We start from the raw sequence: 18,887 nt of genomic DNA, 5'->3' as shown, positions 1-18,887 counted from the left end.
GAGTTTTCACTGGCTTCATGGAGCACAGGATAATGTATAACATGTGCAGCATATGTTGCTGTACATTTGGCTTTTTCAGAAATGTTCGCATTTGTGAAAAACAAAAACTGCTAAGGCAGATTCTGTGAAAGTGTTTTCAGTAAAGATTCTCTGTAACATAGACACATCTCATGTCCAGCATAGGAATCCTGTAGCCTTTAGAAAAGTAAACCAATTCTCAGAGGTGTGAAAGGCCAACATCTTGTCAAATGGAAGTCGCTATGTTAGCTGCCTAAACTAACTAAACCCGTCTACATTCACTGATGTCATATAGCCACGATTTCACTAGATATTGTTTCAAAGTTTGAAGCCATTTTCTGAGATCATAGAGCATATTTGGAACATTTCCAAACATCGCAACACTTAGAAAAGCACAAAACTATTCTATGTATGCAACTGCGCAACCGAATGCAAAATCCAAACGTTTATATACTCTACTAACTACTTTTTAGATTCATTGAGCCACCAGTAGCACTGCACCTGAGCCACGCAGGCCATGTTGCACCCTTTATTGAAGTTTAATTTTTTAAAACTTCACTCATTGAAACAAACAGACAAAATGGCTGCTTGGTTGCTTTTGAACAGATCACTGTGAGATGATCACAGAGTCACAGAGATGTGCAGCTCATTTTATTGATTTTAATCTAAAGGGTTGGTTTACAGGCTGCCACACTGCTTACCACCCAGTGCAGAGAGTACATATACATATTTATACTCAGCAGCTGATTGAGCCAAAGCTCAACCACAACATCTTTGCTTTCTTCTCGCTGGTTATCGGTCAGTGTAAGGGACAAGACTTTTCTTTCGCAGATTCCCACATCCTGTCTTCAGTCTGCAACCTAAGCAAAAGCTGCAGGTAGCAACCAAACACTTCAGGATACGAGTCCTGAAGTTTTTGGGACTCGTATCTCAAAAACACATCTCCATCCTAAACACATCACATCTCCACATGTCCATCTCCTAAACCCGAACTGGCAAGAAGACCAGCCAGGTGCTTTGTTGTTTGACTGAAAACGTAAATCTAAATCTCAACTCTTCTAACATTTTATCCTATATGTTCCCAATTTCTGTGGCTAAAATTGTCTCTGTAGCTCCTTAACTAGATGTCAACCTTCCACAACTTGCAGGATTATTATTTTGTTTCACAAACTTGGTGCAATTTGACATCTAGTTACTAAAAATAGACTAACTGGCAGTAACTTTGCATAGTGTCACTTCAAAGTATCAGCACTTTTCCTTAAAATTAATATGCGTAGACTGCAGTAGACTGCACAGCTAGCTTCCCGAGAAGCTAGCTCTGCCAATTAACCAATCAGAATCAGCTGCGAGAAGTGTTAATCTATAAAGAAGCAGAACAGCTAACAGATAATATTTAGAGCAATAAGTATTCAAAAACTACAAATCGATGCATCAGGTTTATGTTCTATATATTTACTCAAGTCTTTGTTAAACTACAAATGACAATAAATGATACATTATTAGAACTGTAATATGCTACACAGGACAAACTGTTGCATTAATAATCCTTGTGGAGATACAGCAGCATCATGGTTCTTTTGCTTGTAGCTTTGATTCTGTATGAATCTTAAATTTAAGTTGATATTATTTAGCTAGAACACATAAGAAGAGATTTTCTTTTCAGTTAGCTGAACTGGTGGTATGACAAAAGATGAAGAGGTCTGATTTCTGCTGAGTTATTTTTCAACTTTTTTTCTTTTTTTTTTTTTGCTTGACACTCCCATCTTCCTCAGCTTTTCCAGTGTGCAACAATACAATTTTGAATCAATAAGCAGACTGGATAAAAAGTCTTTGTCACGGTGCACATACCTCCCAGTCGAGAACGGAGGCTTGCCACTGGGCGATTTTGTCGATGTTCTCCAGCCGCCTCTTCCTCTCATTGATCTGCTGAGTGACGTTCCGCATTACGGCCAGAGCAGCGGCAACGTATCGATAGTCGCTACAGACACAAGGCATGCGTAATTACTCTGGAGTGTTACGGGGCGAAGTTATAGCTCTTGGAGTTTGTCCACTCAAAGACATATTACGCTGCATTAGTGAGGGATACAGAGGAGCCAGAGGCAGCGGTGATAAACTCCAGTGAGTGAGTGGGGTAAGTCCGCTGAAATACAGTCAAATTAACACACAGCTATTTAATTTTATTCAGCCGTCTCTTTATTCACAGTGAGGTCTGACAGCATCTATGCAAACTGAGCTGGATTTATCCCTCCGGCTAAGATGCGCTACGGATCCAATCCTCACTTTAGAAGATAACGTGTGTGTGTGTGGGTGTGTGTGTGTGTGTGTTTGTGCCCCAGTGTTGTGTGAACAAGTGAGACAGACACAGGCCTATATCTGGCAGATTCTCCACAGCTCTCAAACAGTGAAACACTGTGATCTGGCAGGCTTTTCTGGCAGAGCTGGCACCTGTCCCTCTCTGGCTGAGAATGCTTGGTTTGTGAATGACCTGGAGCTGGCGGAGACACGCTGAATTACTTGCACAGGGTTTCTGTGGGCTCACATGGATGAGTTTGCACATCTGGGAGCTCACATCATGCATTCTGGGAGGGCTTAAGGGTGCATGTGCAAATGTTTACATTGCCCACACCGGCTCCTGCACTGAGTGTGTAGTTTGTGAAAATTGTAGCACGCAGGCAAAGGAATCTGTTAATATTTACAGTTTGGGTTGCAAAAAACGCTCCTGGAAAGTGCCATCAAAACAAAACGTGGAGTGTGATTTTCAAGTCAAGATGCATGCTGTTGACTCTGCATCTGCTTCAGCGCAAGCAAGGAGAATTACCGACTCGGTGGAATGAACTCAACATCTGGGGTGGGAGTATCTCAGAGCACAACAGCGCATCAGTACAGCTTCTAAAGCCATGGAATAACTCTAAAGTGGACGGTACCTGTGGTCTTGTGCTGTGTATTTGAGGAGCTCGGCCAACTGTAGGGGATATTTGCAGATTTTCTGGACAGGGGTGAGCAAGAAGCCGTCTATAGCGATGTCAATCATTTGCTGGAGGAGGCGACAAGCCTCGAAGAAGTGCTGATACCTGCCATCCCTCATCAGTTTGCTTAACTCCATGCAGGCATCCAAGTGGTTGTTGCAGTATTCTGAATAGATCCAGAATCCATCTTGCTGCAATGTAAAGAAGGTGAGATTCATCGTCAGAGGAAATGAGACGGTAAGCACAATTAAGCAGACAGCCGGACTGCCAATATCTACAAGAAGGTGGCTGTGGCGTCTAGATCTTTAAGTTAAGGACAACAACATTTTTAGCTTTTACTTTCTGATGGTTTTCTCAATTTTAATGTTACATTAAGATCCTGAGATAGTTTAGCTCCAGTTTATGCATCCAGAAATCTGATGGAAATGGTTTATGTTTTGCTGGACCATCCCTGATTGACGATCGTTTGGTCAGAAACTGAAAGTCTAATCTTTATTCTTTGTGAATATACCATCTGTAAGATTTACCATGTTGCACTGACTACAACACTCTTTAGTGTGGACACTGTTACTGAGGAAGGAGGCCATTTGCTATTTTCACAATTAGTGAAGTCAGAGGAAGCACAAAAGCAGCAAGAGGCTTCCAGAAAGGAAGCAGTACTTTCTACAGAGGTTGTTACTTTAAAACAAATAACACAAAGCTGATCATAAAGCTGATGAAACTGAGCTCAGCTGCTCTGCTCCTTCTTTTTGAGTATTTAGGGGCTTGTGCTAGCGATGGTAATAACATCAATCATCCCAATAGCTAATATAAAATGCCAAGGAGAGTTGTCTTTAATGTCAACGTTGTAATTATTATGCCTTTGTTTTAAAGTAGCAGTAAAATCCTGTTTAACTGCAGAACTGTGTAGCACAACAGCTCTCTCACAATGATGCTGCTCCTAAATGACAGAAACGTCTCCCGGAGCTGAGCGTATAACATCAAACCAAGCCCAGAAGTTTGGCCTGCAGAACTTTTTTACCTCGGTTGAGGAGCCCGTTTACTGCAGTTCCTATTTTAAACGGCGGACGTCACTCTAAATTAAATCTGCATGTATTCAGCAACTCATAGACAAAGAATAAAAATAAAATAAATGAAGAGAAGAGTATTCCCGATATAAACTGAACTTCAAAGTTTTACTGCACTAGTTTTAGAAGATGATGTAACATTTTGGAAAAATGATTCCCTCTGTGCTCATAAACCAGCTGCTCTTTTGGTATGGTCAGCGCCGTTGGTTGACTGATATAGGAATTTACACGACAGGCTAAAACGACAGGATGGAAGGACATGAAGGGAAGGCATAAACCAAGCATGAGGCCTTTGGATTATTACGATAAATGAACAACTTTACAATATTACATACAAACGTTTTCCTCTCAATTATTAACCACTGATTGTTATTTTGCTGGGATGTGGTTGAGATAAATTGCTATCTTGTAATTTGGTGCACATTACAGTCACTGCATGTGTAGAAAAAAAAGTTTTTAGAAAAAGTTAAGGATTCATTATCGTTAATGCAAGGCAGTTGCAGAAAAACATCCAGGAAAGGGTGTCAAGGTCAGGGTCAAACCCCAGACAGCGAGCTTAACCACATGCTGCTGCACTCTCATCACTGCATTCGTAGGTTTTTAGAAGCAGCTCCGTAATGTTGGATTGTTTTTTATTAAAGAAAAACTCCTAAAATATACTCCAGAAACTACATTAAAACAGTTAAATATTCTAGCGATGCACCGATAAGAAAATTTGGGCCAAAATCTATATCCAGTATTAATAATAATCCCCTCACAGTCCTTTGGTGCATCATTATTACTGTCACACATAGCATATAACTCTCCTGAGACACAAATGGCAACAAGATGGAAATAAAAATCAGTCGTTAATGTTGACCCAGGTTTACTCATTGGACTGATACATCCATCCATCCATTTTCTGTTCATCCTTGTCCCTAATGGGGTCAGGAGGGTTGCTGGTGCCAATCCCCAGCTACATTCTGGTGAGAGGCGGGGTTCACCCTGGACAGGTCGCCAGTCTGTCACAGGGCAACACAGAGACATACAGGACAAACAACCATTCACACACACACTCACACCTAGGGAGAATTTAGAGAAACCAATTAACCTGACAGTCATGTTTTTGGACTGTTGGAGGAAACCAGAGAACCCGGAGAGAACCCACCATGCACAGGGAGAACATGCAAACTCCATGCAGAAAGACCCCGGGCCGGGAATCGAACCCAGGACCTTCTTGCTGCAAGGCAACAGCTCTACCAACTGCCCCACTGTGCAGCCCTTGGACGGATACGGTATGCTAAACAAAATGACTAAAAATCAACCAACACAGATGCTTCTGCAAGCATTTCATGCCACCCCTCCACCTATATAGAAAGGAGAAGAATTGCTGCTATTAATCAGAAACTATAATCAGCTAAAATCTGCAACAGAAAGTTTTTCAAAACTGATGAAAAATTGGTCCCAAAAATGTCCAAAACCTCCTTCTTTTTAGCGTGAACTAAAAAAAATAAAAGGAAATACTTACGTGTTCTAAAAAGCACGGCCCGATTTCAGAGAGGTGCGGTTCCTCTGTGTTGTACTGTTTCTCCAGATCTCTAACAAAGCCCATCTGGAAGCGGTAGATGTCCTCTATGTTTCCAAAAATGACCTTGAGCTGGTCGTCATTGAACATGTCCACACGCTTCCTACACTGGCGCAAGTAACCCTGCAAAAATAATAACAATGATGATTAAAAAAAAAAACTAAATAGGATAACACTTTAAAAAAAAATCAAGTTTCACATACGTCTTACTCAGAATTGCGTGAAGGGATTGTGACATGGCTGCTAGTGTTTAATTAAAGGTCATGATGCTTTAACATTTAGTGAAAATATCAAGATGTCAACTTGTCCAAATAATCACAGTCAGATTTCATGTCTCTGTGTTAAGTAAGCGGGCTTTTGAAGCTGGGACACCCCTCCACATAACAACCTTTATGCAGAGTGGTTCAACTAGCATGAGGTGCAGAGGTGAGAAGGTGAAATTTATGCTTTGCTGCAACTATTTTTAAACATTACGCTTCATGCACAAAACAAGCAAAGGGCATACAGAGGATTAGGCCCAGATGATTAGATAAGCCAGAAATGTGCATGAGAAACCACCCCAAGTCAAAGTGGTCTATTTATCTGCTTTATCTGCTGATGATGCTGTGCACACATGCAAAGGCTGACGCTGGCTCTTTAAGAAGAAAAAAATTAAAACCAGAACCAACTTGTGTTTATCTGAGTCTATTGTACTATAAACTATAGTTTCTGTTAATCAAACGACAATCAGAGAAAAACAAGAGGGATTTATTTAAAGCTGCAAGGTGGTTTTTTTCTGTAAAATCAGTCGCACACTCACTTTAGATATAGTTTGTGTCATGGTCGTTTTCTGTTTGTTGTGCTACTTTGCTGTAAAACTTTATTTATCGAGATAAAATCTAAAAAGCAAGCTTCCACAAACACATGCTTCTGCTGACATCACCTAAGGAATGAGGCAGCTACTCTAATTTCTTTTGAAGACATACATTTTTCCCTGGCCTTATGGGAAAAGGCTGCAATAAAACACTGTTTGTGAAGAGCACCTCTACGTCAAGATCTACTAAAAGTCACTTTTGTGCCAAAGCTTTTATTAATGTGGCTGAACAGCAAGAATCTTTTGCCTCTTGTGATGTCATCATCCAAAATAAATGCATCAGAATTGGTTGTTTTTTTGTCTTCAGCATACTTCTTATGAACCGTATTGTTAGGCCTGTCGCGATAAACGATAAATCGATTAATCGTACGATAAATTAAAACTATCGACGTCATTTTAATTATCGCCTTTATAGTCCCTTTCAGCCTTTTTCTCTTTCTGCTGATGACACTAAATGAAAAAAGTCTCAACTCCGCTGCTGTCCACTGATCCTCCCTTCCTCATTTCCTTAGTGTAATGCCCAGTGCACACTATCTTAGAGCTTTCGGCCGAATGTCGGCCCATTTTCACAACCTGAGAAATTTAGCCGACAGAAATCCTAGGTATAACGGTTCAATTGGGTTCGATGTGCCGTGTGGTGTCCAACAGTGGGCACAACATAATGGCTACAAGTCCAGTGAACTAATTTTAAAACCAGGCATTAATCAATGCTTTACTACAATCTATCTGCAGTGCATGTGGCTCTAGTGTCAGCGTAACGTCCTGACTGAATGAAAATCACTATAATTTATTTATGTCATGTTAACGAAGAACAGCTGAAAAGTTACCGGGTTCATCACCTGCAAAGCAATTTTGCTCCAACTCCTCCCCTCGTCATTTCTATATTCTTTGCACCAAATGTTTTATAAACATTAATGTTGTTTCCACATATCATCTCCAATGTCCGGTGGACTTCAGGTTGCGCTGTGTCAGCTGTTTGGGATTCCCCTCTGTAATTTCCCCTCAGAAAGCGCGGAGCAGAATCCGGCTTTCTGATTGACTACCTGTCACATTCAACAGGCTGCGTTAACGATCCCAGTGGGGAAAACCCCTGATTTAGATCAACGAGGATCTACCGTAACACACCACACACTACAGGATGATCACAAGCGACAATCTTAGTACGATCAAAGTTCTAAGATTGTCATGAGGGGAAAATGTAGGTGTGAACTAACGTGTAGTGTGAACTATTGCATCAGGTAGTCGATGTTCCATCTTCTCTATTTAAATCTAATGATTACTGAAGGGCAGTATGATATACAGACTTTATAATCTTTTGGTTGAATGCAGTATTTATTTACACTTTGGCAGAAAATCACATGCATTATGTCATTTCTATTAAATCAGTGTAAAAAGGTTTTCAAACAATACTATCGTCTATCGCAATAGTTTTTTGAGACAATTAATCGTTCAGCAAAATTTGCTATTGTGACAGGCCAACGTATTGTGAGACACACTCACTTACTTCAGTAAAAAAACAACAGCAACAAAAAAAACAAGTATTTGTATCTTTAAATTATGACTGGCCGATTAGGAATGTGGTTCAATTTTAAGTTTGTAATCAGATTTTGATCTAAATAGCACTCAGTGAATTTTATTAAGCGCAAAATTCAACTTCAAACCTCAACATAACTAACAAGATGCATTTGTTATAGTCAGCCAAAACTATAGAGTGGTCTCACATGCTCCTGACAAGAGGAGTCTTAGCTCTGGGCTGTTTTTTAATCCAAAGAAAAAATATGATTAAAACAGATAAAAGTGTGAATGTGGGAGTGTGACTGATTCCTAATAGATCCTTGTGTAGCATGAGCGAGCCTGCTGTACACCTCACACCTGCTTTTGTTTATTCAGCTTCTTGCAATTTTACTACCTCCCCTGCTCATACTAGTACTATTAGGAAACAGTACGGAGCGCTAGTGTTTGTGTTGCTGGACGTGTTTCAGTACCTCACAGATGTCCTTGAGGTGTTTAATGTAGTGTCTCTCTGTGCTCATGATCTCATTGATGACGTTCGCCCTCATTTGGTCTCGGTTTTGAAGTGGGGAGCCCAGACACAGGCAGTCATTGGTCGGATCTAGGTGCCCGTTCTGCACCTCGCTGGTCCCCTCGGCGGGCTCTGCCGCACCATCCTCCTGGTTCACCCACAGCTGAGGACAAACACGTTCACACACAGAGCCACTCCGTAAGAGCTCGTATGAGCACTCTTGGGTTTCATGCACAGATCTGATGGAAACGGTTTCACTGAACATATTTAGACAGCAAGCTCCACATGAATGTGTAAAAGGCCTTCAGATGAATTCAACTTTTATTGCAATAGCATAATCTCACATAAAAAAATAAAAAAACATTTTTCAGATGAAAACATGTGTAACACAGTTATTGGCATTGATTCTGTTAGTGCTTTGCTAATGGGATAGCACCTACTCCTCTCTTGTTACATTTAGCAAGGTTGGGGCATCCGGAGAGAAGGATCTCTGACCATTCCTATTTGTACAGTTTCACTACATCACCCAGAGTCCTGGATCCTCACTAATGCTCACTTCTCTTCAGCTCAACCTCCCAGGTTTTCTGTAGGATTTAAGGTTTGGCGCTAAAGATACCCTTGAAAGAAGGTTGATTTTGTGTCTGGTGAACCTTTTGCGTTATTTTGTCATTCGGTTTTGCATCATTTTCTTACTTAAAGACTCAATCTCAACACATATTCAATGTTCTGGATGACTACATAAAATTTTATTCAAAATCTCCAGGGTCTTTGAAATAGAAAAAGGCCCATAAGATCACAGACTCTCCACCATACTAAACAATGAAAGTATGTTGTATTCGTTCTTTGTTTCACGCCAAATCCAGGTGGGGTGGTTGTTGTAAAAAAAAGGTTCAATCTTAGTCTAACCAAAGTACCTGACTTTAGCTAAAGTCCAGGTAAAGTTGATGTTTTTTTATTTGTAATGGTATGATGGAAAAAGGTTATTTTTCTTGAACAGCTACCAACCAGCAGGTTAGCAGGTAGAGAGCATTTAATCAAAGCCACTCTTGGCTAAACTTTATTTTTTTATAATTAAGCTTTGGAGATTCATTAAAAGTACACTAGTTAACTTAAAAAGTAATTAATAACTACATGCATGTTATTTCTAGGAAGAACAGTTTTTCAGATTAAGTGAGTTCATCCAATTCTGAATTCAATTTATTTTTTGCAATTTGAGATTATGTTACTGCATTAAAAAACGGTGGACTTTATCAAATAATTTTTACCCAGTTTTACCAATGGCTCCAGTAAGTGTGGAGGACATGACATATGATCAGCATTATCATTATTATTAATGCGTGTGAGTATCACAAAGTTGCTGTAATTTACACTCACACATTTGCTAAACATGTATCAGTCTCTCTTCAGCATGAATGCACACACACACACACACGCACACACACACCCACACACACACAATATATATATATAAACTATTTCAATTGCTTTTAGAGAGTTTCACAAAGTTTGCACAATAAATAAGTCTTGGGTTAGCATCTCCAAAAAAGTTGGGGACATACAGCCAATCATACTTCAGTCCTGCAAGATACTTATAGTACCGTCTTTATTGAAGCTATGCACACTACTTCCTTACAAAACTCATGCAGCCTCCAACTCGCACTTCACAGACAGATCCACATGTAAAGCTTATTCCAGTGTTTCACTGAAGGGGCCAAGTGAGCATGGCTTGATTCGCCCAGCAGCCAACACCTGATGACACACAGTTTGCCAAAAGTACATCAAAGAACCGACGTCTAGAATGCCAAACACAAAATGGGAAATGTAGCGCCACAGACAAGCAGAGTGACAGGTGGTGGAGCACTGACGACAACTGGTAGTGCAGCAGTACGACTGAAAAGTAGTCAGAGTCAATAGTAAAAGAAGTACTGAGGGAAAATCATCATATTTGATGCAAATACGTGTTAAAAAATATCATCCTGAAATGACATTCTTTCACATGAATATGTGAGAATTTTACTCTAAGAGGGCATTTCACACAGTCTTTACTTTTGACTCATCGGTAGCGCCTCTCTGTTGACCCCGTTGAGGAATGATGTGATAACGCCATGGGTACATTAATGTCTGGTAATGTTAAGGGAACGTTGCGCGGACAGACTGGAGCGGGCAGGTGAGCGGGCAGGCTGGATGGGTTGATGGAAGCTGGGGAAAAAAAAAACAAAAAACAAAAAACGCACCTTTGACGTGGTGTTTTGGAACCGTGGAGTTGCTATGGGGTTGATATAGAAAACCTGTTTTGTTTGGGGCTGAGGAGGGTGGGGTTCCACCTTGGAGAGAGAGAATGACAGAACAGAGAGATACTGTTTGGTTGACAGTCACTCAGCCTGTCTTTCCTGCCCTCTCAGGAGTGAATATGGAAGGATGGACAGGTGGGAATGGCCATGAGAAGAGTCTGGAGGGGAGGCGGGTTACAGTGGAAGGACTCCAGCTATGGTACAGCTGCTGCCTTACTTACATACTCCAACGTCACTGGGTTAAATATTGCCTACATGAACATCTAAAGATATGTGGCGGCTTTGCCTTACAAAAGTATTCAACCACATTGTGAAATTTTGTAACGTACAACCACAAACTTCAATGTGTTTAAATGGCATTTAACATGTTAGATCAACTCAAAGATTCAGCAATCCATCGGGGTTCAAGCTCTGTGCTAGGTCACTGTTCAGCCGGAAGATGAACCTCCACCCCGTCTCAAGTCTTTCACAGCCTCTAGCAGTCTTTCTTCTAGACTTGCCCCATATGTAGCTACGTCCATCTTCCCATCAACTCTGAAATGCCTCTCTTCCTACACCGAAGAAAATGATCCGCACAGGGTGATGCTGCTGCCACAGCGTGTGGATGCTAGTTTGACCCCAGATAATATCCTCTACAAATATGCCAAATGTTTTGGTGTTTTCTGGGGCTGTGTCTCCTACTAAGTTGTTGTAAACTTTCTACAGGAACTTTCAACTTTCTTTTAACAGTGGCTTCATTATTGCCACTCTTCATAAAGACCAGATTTATGGAGTGTACAGCTAATAGCACAATCATATTATTTAATTTGAGCTATAGATCTCTGCATCTCCAGAGTTACCCTGTGCCTATTTGCTGCTTCTCCGAATTATGAAGCAGCAAATGAATGAATGAATGAATTATGAAACATGTTCTACCTGACCGGTCTGCTGTGATCCAGGGTATTCTTGACGGTGTTTATTCTGTTTACTAAACAGCTCAGATTAATAAATTACACACAGATGGGCTTGATTTATTTATAAAGCAACTTAAAGTGGTTGCAAAAGATTCAATTTAAGAGAATCAGAGTAAAGAGAACTGAATATAAGCATTTTAATTTCTCTATCAACGTTTTGTTAGTTTCAAAATGCACCAAGTCTTTCCTCTATCTGGTTATATGCCTTTCAGATTATCTAGGAAAGTTTCAAAGCTTAACAAGGAAACGTGTAAACCACAATTATTTTGTCAGTTTTAAATTAGTATACACTTCTCAGCCATAACATTATGACCACCTGCTCTGACCACCTGCCAGAGCTGCTTCTGTCACCAAAGCAGCGCTGATGAAGAACAGTGTTTAGATAATAATCTGTGCTGATTATTATCCATGCACCCTGTGGAGAGTTGAGGTGTCTTTTTAGACATGTTTCTTACAAAATACATTTCCTTAATATCTAGCTAGTGTAAGCTGCTTGCCCCGGTTTTTATGTGGAAAATAGTTTTGTGTTTCAATATCCATCAGGGCTTAGAGCATCAAAACCATCTATATCATTCCAGGCTGCTTGTTTTCACGCCACAGACACATTACTTCATCACAATGTTTTGGCTGTAAGGTGTTAACTGATAACAATTAAAATCCTAGACAGTTGCAAATAAAAAAATACAAGTTCAGATGTTGGCACCAGACTAATCTGAAACAGTCTAATAGGGAGTGCAAGATCACAATATTGGCTCCTGGAAAATTTATTTCATGAAGGACAGGAGTTGAAGGTGAAAGCCAAATAAAACGAGAACCTCATTAGCATCTTTGTTTTACTCTTCTTGGATACAAAGATGCTTAGCTGACTGTTCTCTCGTCTCCTGGGCATTGCGTATTCCTAAAATAAACTAATTCAAAACTCTGTGTGCATTTAAATATGTTTGACGTGACCGTGCGATTGCGCGTTTATCCCTTCCACTCTGTATGGCGACGTGCTCACCGTTTCTGTGAGCGTGAAGATGTCCGCCAGGTCAAAGGTTCACTGACAGCCACAGCTGCCTCCAACTCACCCGTACAAAGCTGGCAGGGAACCATCCTTCCTCCTCATCGATCTGGCCCCACCACCAGTCCTTGTTGGAAGCGTCCAGCACCTTTATGACGTCGCCGGCCTTAAACGCCAGCTCCCGATCCGCCATGGTCACGTGGTCCCATACCGCCTCAGCGTTGACAACCGAGCCTCCACTTATCAACTAGAGGAGAAAGACAGGGCATCTGCTTTGTTTTATTCTGATTACGTAAAAACACTGCTGTGCTAAACAAAAATCCATCAATAAAATGCACATTTTAAGCAGCACAGAAATCAAACTTAATGCTAATTTTAAGACAGTAGTACGCCTCAACCTGTGAAGCCTTTTTGTTAAAACCCTTAGATTACTAATTGATGCACAACTGAATGGAGGAATCCAGTGACAATACAGGGATTGCAATGCAAATACGACACCACAACAGCATACAAGGTGCAACAAAAGAAACACACAAAAAGGGCAACGCCATTAATGGAGAAACAACACCGTTCAGAGGCAACATACCCGTCTCTACCTGGGGCTGAAATTGGCTCATTATGACATTGTAATAATTACAGGTGTTACTGTAATGTAACAGCTAAGAAGCAGAACAACATGAAGAGATAACCTTCCATGGTTCCACCAGGGTCGTCTTGATTTGTCTGCGAAACAGTCTTCAGCAATCACGGACCAGTGACTCGTCAGCTTCTATGTATTGATTACCAAATCATGAATAAATAATGTGTACATCTTGTCGTAGCATAAATAAACAGTAGCAGCACACAGCTGTGTGCAGAGCCTGGAGCAGCGCAAGAAATAACAAAGTGCTTCACAAAATCATTCATCCTCATTTGTTCGCCTCTTGAATTTCTTCATACGTTGTCATGTTACAACCACAAAGTTGAACTGATTTCGATGAGGTTTTGTGCCATAAGTCACTCAAAAGGTCACATAATTGTAAAATGGAAGAAAAAATTGACATTGTTTTTAAATACTTTTTACAGATAGTATATAAAGTGGCATCAAAGTTTGATTGAGTTTGTGTACGGTGTGTTTTGTGGTAGCTGTGTGTCACACATTGCATTTTGAATATATGCTTACGGTTCTTTTATAGTGCCATCTGACCAAAGAGCCCTCTTTAAAATGTTTGCTGCCTGCCCTACAAGGCTCGTGGAAAACTGGAAACTGAACTTCTTTTGACTTTCTCAATGGATTCTCTAACCTCAGCTGTGAATTTCTGTAGTTTTTCCACCTAAGCAGGTCAAAGTTTGAAGTATTTTTTGCTGAAATCCTCCTCGGTCATGGTGATGCTGCTTGTTCCTTAACATTCCCTAACACACCTCTCATACCTTTACTGAAAACCTGTACTTAACAACAGCTGCCAGAGTAGGTCTAGTCAAGTTTATTAGTTTAAATTTCATTTCACCAACAAGCAGTTCAAAGTGCTTTACATGACAAATGGGGCTGGGTACTAAGGCACTACTTACTGTGGGTTGATCATGCAAGCTTTCTATAAAATACAATGGTGTATCGTTGCAACAGGGTTCACCTTAGCCAAATATCTTTCGCCTTAGCCGATGGCAAAACATGAAACAACTATGCAGAAAAACGTCCAAGAATCCCAGCCTTAAAAATTAAAGCAAATAGGTCCAACCATCCTACAAGGCTTAAAATATAACACCGCCACCTAGTGGTGGCTTTGAACTCAACCTGAGAAATCTCTTCAAGAGCATTTTTAAAACGTCAAAGCTTACACTCTTTTTTTAACTGGTGACAGTTAAAAAACTGTCGCCAGTTTTTTAAATGGTGACAGAAAAATCCTTTATTTTGACAGATTACACACAACTGACCAAATGGTCAGTGACCAGAGTATCATCTCTGGTCTGGATGCAGTCTGAGTGCTGACAGACTGAAGGGTTTTAGACAAGAGTCGTTGGAGTGGTTCCTTCAGTTCTCCAAATGTTTTGGGGCATCAGGTGATGTTCAAGCAGTCTTGTCAAACTTCTGACCACTTCCACTGGTGAAATGTTCCCTGATTTCAAAACTCTCACTGCAGAGAAAATGCTAAATGCAACTGATGTCATCGTCAAATGTATTTGATTGATGACATGATGCAGATTATGTGTTCATCTTGTTAAACAGCAATTAACCAGAATGAAAATTAAATGCTAATATCATTTTAAAAATTGGTGGGTGGAAATACAGGATTTTTTTTTTTGACACCGCTAGTCAAAATGTAGCATGACCTCTAGGTTGTAATGTGATAAAATATAAGGTACGAATACTTTTGCTGGACATTAAAAAAATATCAGGTAGAGTAAGAAAACTGAACCCAGTAGGGTGATGAGTATTCTTTAGGGGACCTGAAGAAGCAAAAGGTTTTCTTATTAAAGGAAGAATAGGCAGCAGATAATGTTCTGAAGGCAGAACCGGACCTGACATCATCAGTCTATGGCCTCGCCATCCATCACGCTGACTAGTCAGCTTTCTTGCTTTGACAACTAGACGTCCATGCATATTTGCACATGTAGAGCCACACTTCTCTCTTTGTGTACGCTGACCCTGTTTACGGCCCTGTGTGTCGTTTCTAAAATTGTTCTCCCTGCAGTAGTGTTCATCAGCATTCTCCAGTTCGGAGCTAACCATGCATCCACTCCTTCGGGCTGTGGGCAGAGTAGCCAGGGCTAACCGAGCCTGACAGGCGATGCTTGAGCTCCAGGTAAGGAGTTATTAAAGGCCTGGAGACGACTGTGTCCCATGGATGGGTATGAATTTTGTTATATTCATTTCAGGCACCGTGTTTTCTTTTTTTAATCAAAGAAGTTCTATTTCCGTTTATGATTTAGTTTCATATCTCTAGTACATTAAAAAAAACCCTTCCCCATGAGCTCTCAGGCTTCACAGAACCTTCAACCCGTACAGCTGCAGGGGATATAAGCCAATCAGGGCAGAGGAGTGAACACAAGGGGAGGCATCCACGCCTGCAAGGCGAGGAATGGCTGTCGTCATGGTGACAGATGAGGATGCTTCACTGATGCTGACAAAGACGATGGGATGAGGCAAGGACACTTCAGGAAGCGGCAGAATATTTCCAAATGTGGGGAGAGAGCGAGCTGTCACAAACAAAGAGTGAGCGCTGAGCAAGCGTGCAATCATTCTGTTGTTCAGCTTTACACACTCGCAAACCTGCCGCACTTCAGTGCAAAGCTCGGTGACGTCTGGTGTCAAGCTTCAGAAAACTGTTGACATCGAGCAGGCAGGTGTAGCACCTACTTTAAAGTTGGCTTAAGGGGCGTGCTGTGGTGGCGAAGGGGGTTAGCACGCCCCACGTTTGGAGGCCTTAGTCCTCGATACAGATGTTGCGGTATCGACTCCCGGTCCCGACAATCTTTGCCGCATGTCTTCCCCCCCCTCTCTTCACCCGCTTTCCTGTCTGCCTACTGTCGCAAAAATACGAGCCACTAGCGCCGCAAAAACTCTTCGGAGAAAAAAAATGGAAAAAATAAATAAATAAAGTTGGCTTAAGACACCTTTGGACAGATGTATACAATTAATTAGGCATGGCATGTTACTCTTAGGAATGATAACCTTAATCAAAATCTACACTTCTTGCTTTTCTAAGGGACTCAACAGGCAGTTTGCAGCAACAAGTGGGGGAGGGCAAGCGTTTCTCAACTCTTCTTCAAACTGTGGCTACTCTGATACTTTGTCCTGTCGTTGGAACTGTAAAATCAATGTGTCTTAAAAAAAAAAAAGTTGCAACTTTGACACCAAAACCAAAAGCCTGCTGTACATTGATACCTACAACAAATCAGATTTGCATTCAAGTCAGTCTTGCCTCCTGCGCTTCCACTGCCACTTCATTTTCAATCCCATTCAGCACAAGCACAATCTCTCCAGTCCCTACCGATGGACAGGAACGCGGAAAGAGAAAGTGAGGCAGAGCGTTTACTGCTGAGACCCCCGACCCCATCCCACCTCACTCTCCTTTGCATCTTCCCTTGATCTTCCAAATGAGTCCTGCACTCTCCAATATATTGCATCCCTTTCCCCTTCTCATGTCTGAATAAATTAAAAGCCTTACATAATCAATCTTCCCCAATCCTCTAGAACACCCCCATACCTAGCTTGATCATTTGGCATACGGTAAACACAAAGATAAAGCCATGCTCATTATTGCCGGTTTGTCTATCTGTTCTTGTTGTTAAATAAGCAACATAAAACATCAGCGAATCTATAATCACTTTTTAAACTGCAAATTTTCTATTTAGGTCAATGCAAATAAATGCAGAGAAATCTATTCCCACACACAGGAGCATATGACAATGCTTTCTGTTTTTTTTTTTATTTGTTTTTTTTTTTTTAAGCTGGCAAATGTGTTAGAATAAAAAGCTGATTCATTTTCTTGTATCGTTCTTGCTGCTCAACACATCAGCATTCACCGCACTGGCAGATCCACTGCATTCCCACATCACTCTGTCTCCATCCACAGCACAGCTGCACCAAAACACCTATAGCATCCCCGAGCAGATGCACGCTTGCCTCAATGTCCGACCCTTACCATGTTGGCGGCATGCAGCTGTTCGGCGAGCGTATGCATGGAGAAGTCCGGCTCATTCAAATCATCGTAACTGAATCCCTTTAGGAAGCAGTCGAGGCGACAAGCGGTCCTCCTTAGATGTCAAGTAACAAGACGACGTTATCCCTGTAAGAGGTTTCTCTACCCCGACGCACCGAGTGAGTATCGCGGTCCGTCCTCCCTGTGTCTGCCAGCCCTCTTATGTAATACACTTATACCTCGAGTCTGGGAGCCAATCAAAGATGCTCTCCTCAGAACTGGTGAGAAACACACGCACAACCTCGCACAAAACGCTCGTCTCACTCACTCACTCACTCTCACACCATCTGCACATCCACACTTCTGGCTGCACCGCACACAACCCGGCACGGTTCTATCTAAAGGTTCCTGCCCTGGAGGAGTTACACATCCAGTGAGGAACAACGGAGAGCGCCCAATCAAAACCAGCAGTCAGATGCTACTTGTTCACATGCTAACATGTGAACACATCTATAAGTAGGAAAGGTATCAGCGGTTGATGGTATGAGCTTGTGACTTCTGAATATATATATATATATATATATATATATATATATATATATATATATATATTTTTTTTTTTTTTTTTTTATACAAGTAAATGTTTCGGGCCCTGTGAGGTCACAGCTAAGGAGGACGTTTATGTGATCTGCCACAGGGATGACAACTCCTGCCCACATGCTCTGGCATGTGATGAAGGCGTCGCTAGCAAACGTCTCTCTTTATGCATACAACCTGATGGGCTGATGCTTAGCGGAGAGCAATGGCCTCAAAACTGAAGGTTTCATGGGCCTAAAGATAGTTTTCTATTTGTTGATCTAAACATTTTAATAAATTTGCAGACAAAGGGGCAAGTGTACAAAAGTGTCTGCGACTGATATATATGCCCAATCCTTCTAATTCTTCTGAAACACAAATGCAGAACTGCTCCCAAATAGCTTTCTCCACTGATGTTCACATTTTTATGAGGCAAGATGGGAAATCCACTTATGTCAATGTGTGTTTATGTCAATTAAGACCAGGCTGTTTGCACAATCCAGATCACATAAAAATACCCTCTGCTGAAAACTGGTGGTAATTTTGCCACAGAAGATATAAAATGAAACACTTTGTGAATGTTTTCTGTATTTACTAAGTGAAATAAACTAAATGTAATCATACATGTGTTAATTTAGTTCTCATATAACTAATAGTTAACAAAGTATATATTTTCATAAACTGCATTGAGCAATTTAATAAACTGATTCTTACCTGCTAATGCTTTTTTTTTTAATAAAATGAAACACTTAACGTTATACATTTGTCATCATTTATTGCAGTTGTCATAATTTATCGGTTTAAAGTTACAATTTTGCGGAATACCTTCTTAAGTCAGGAGTTTTCTGTAAGCTAAAATAATTTCATAAGTTGAAACTATTCTCTTGATCTTTTGGATAACCTAGCAAATGTTGTGTGGGTGTATAAACAGGGGGAAACTGTGACCTGAAGCAA

The 18,887-nt window shown here is 40.9% G+C and overlaps 1 protein-coding gene across 18 annotated transcripts in view; it reads right to left on the bottom strand.

The window, feature by feature from the left end:
- Positions 1 to 18,887, bottom strand: part of LOC122837298 (rho guanine nucleotide exchange factor 9) — a 59,644-nt gene that overhangs the window by 12,172 nt on the left and 28,585 nt on the right. For 9 of the 18 annotated variants that reach the window (XM_044127561.1, XM_044127555.1, XM_044127559.1 and 6 more), the window contains 5 exons: positions 12,806 to 12,985; positions 8,454 to 8,654; positions 5,559 to 5,738; positions 2,943 to 3,175; positions 1,867 to 1,996 (listed from right to left, as the gene is read on the bottom strand). In XM_044127561.1, coding sequence (XP_043983496.1) covers positions 1,867 to 1,996; positions 2,943 to 3,175; positions 5,559 to 5,738; positions 8,454 to 8,654; positions 12,806 to 12,985 — 924 coding nt within the window. Of the gene's footprint in view, positions 1 to 1,866; positions 1,997 to 2,942; positions 3,176 to 5,558; positions 5,739 to 8,453; positions 8,655 to 10,725; positions 10,816 to 12,805; positions 12,986 to 17,360; positions 17,910 to 18,887 lie in introns of those variants that run through there. The other 9 variants (XM_044127560.1, XM_044127554.1, XM_044127557.1 and 6 more) reach the window with 4 other exon arrangements.

This window comes from Gambusia affinis, linkage group LG09, assembly GCF_019740435.1.
Source record: "Gambusia affinis linkage group LG09, SWU_Gaff_1.0, whole genome shotgun sequence".
NCBI classification, from domain to species: domain Eukaryota; kingdom Metazoa; phylum Chordata; class Actinopteri; order Cyprinodontiformes; family Poeciliidae; genus Gambusia; species Gambusia affinis.
This window is presented reverse-complemented; position numbering and strand designations above follow the sequence as displayed.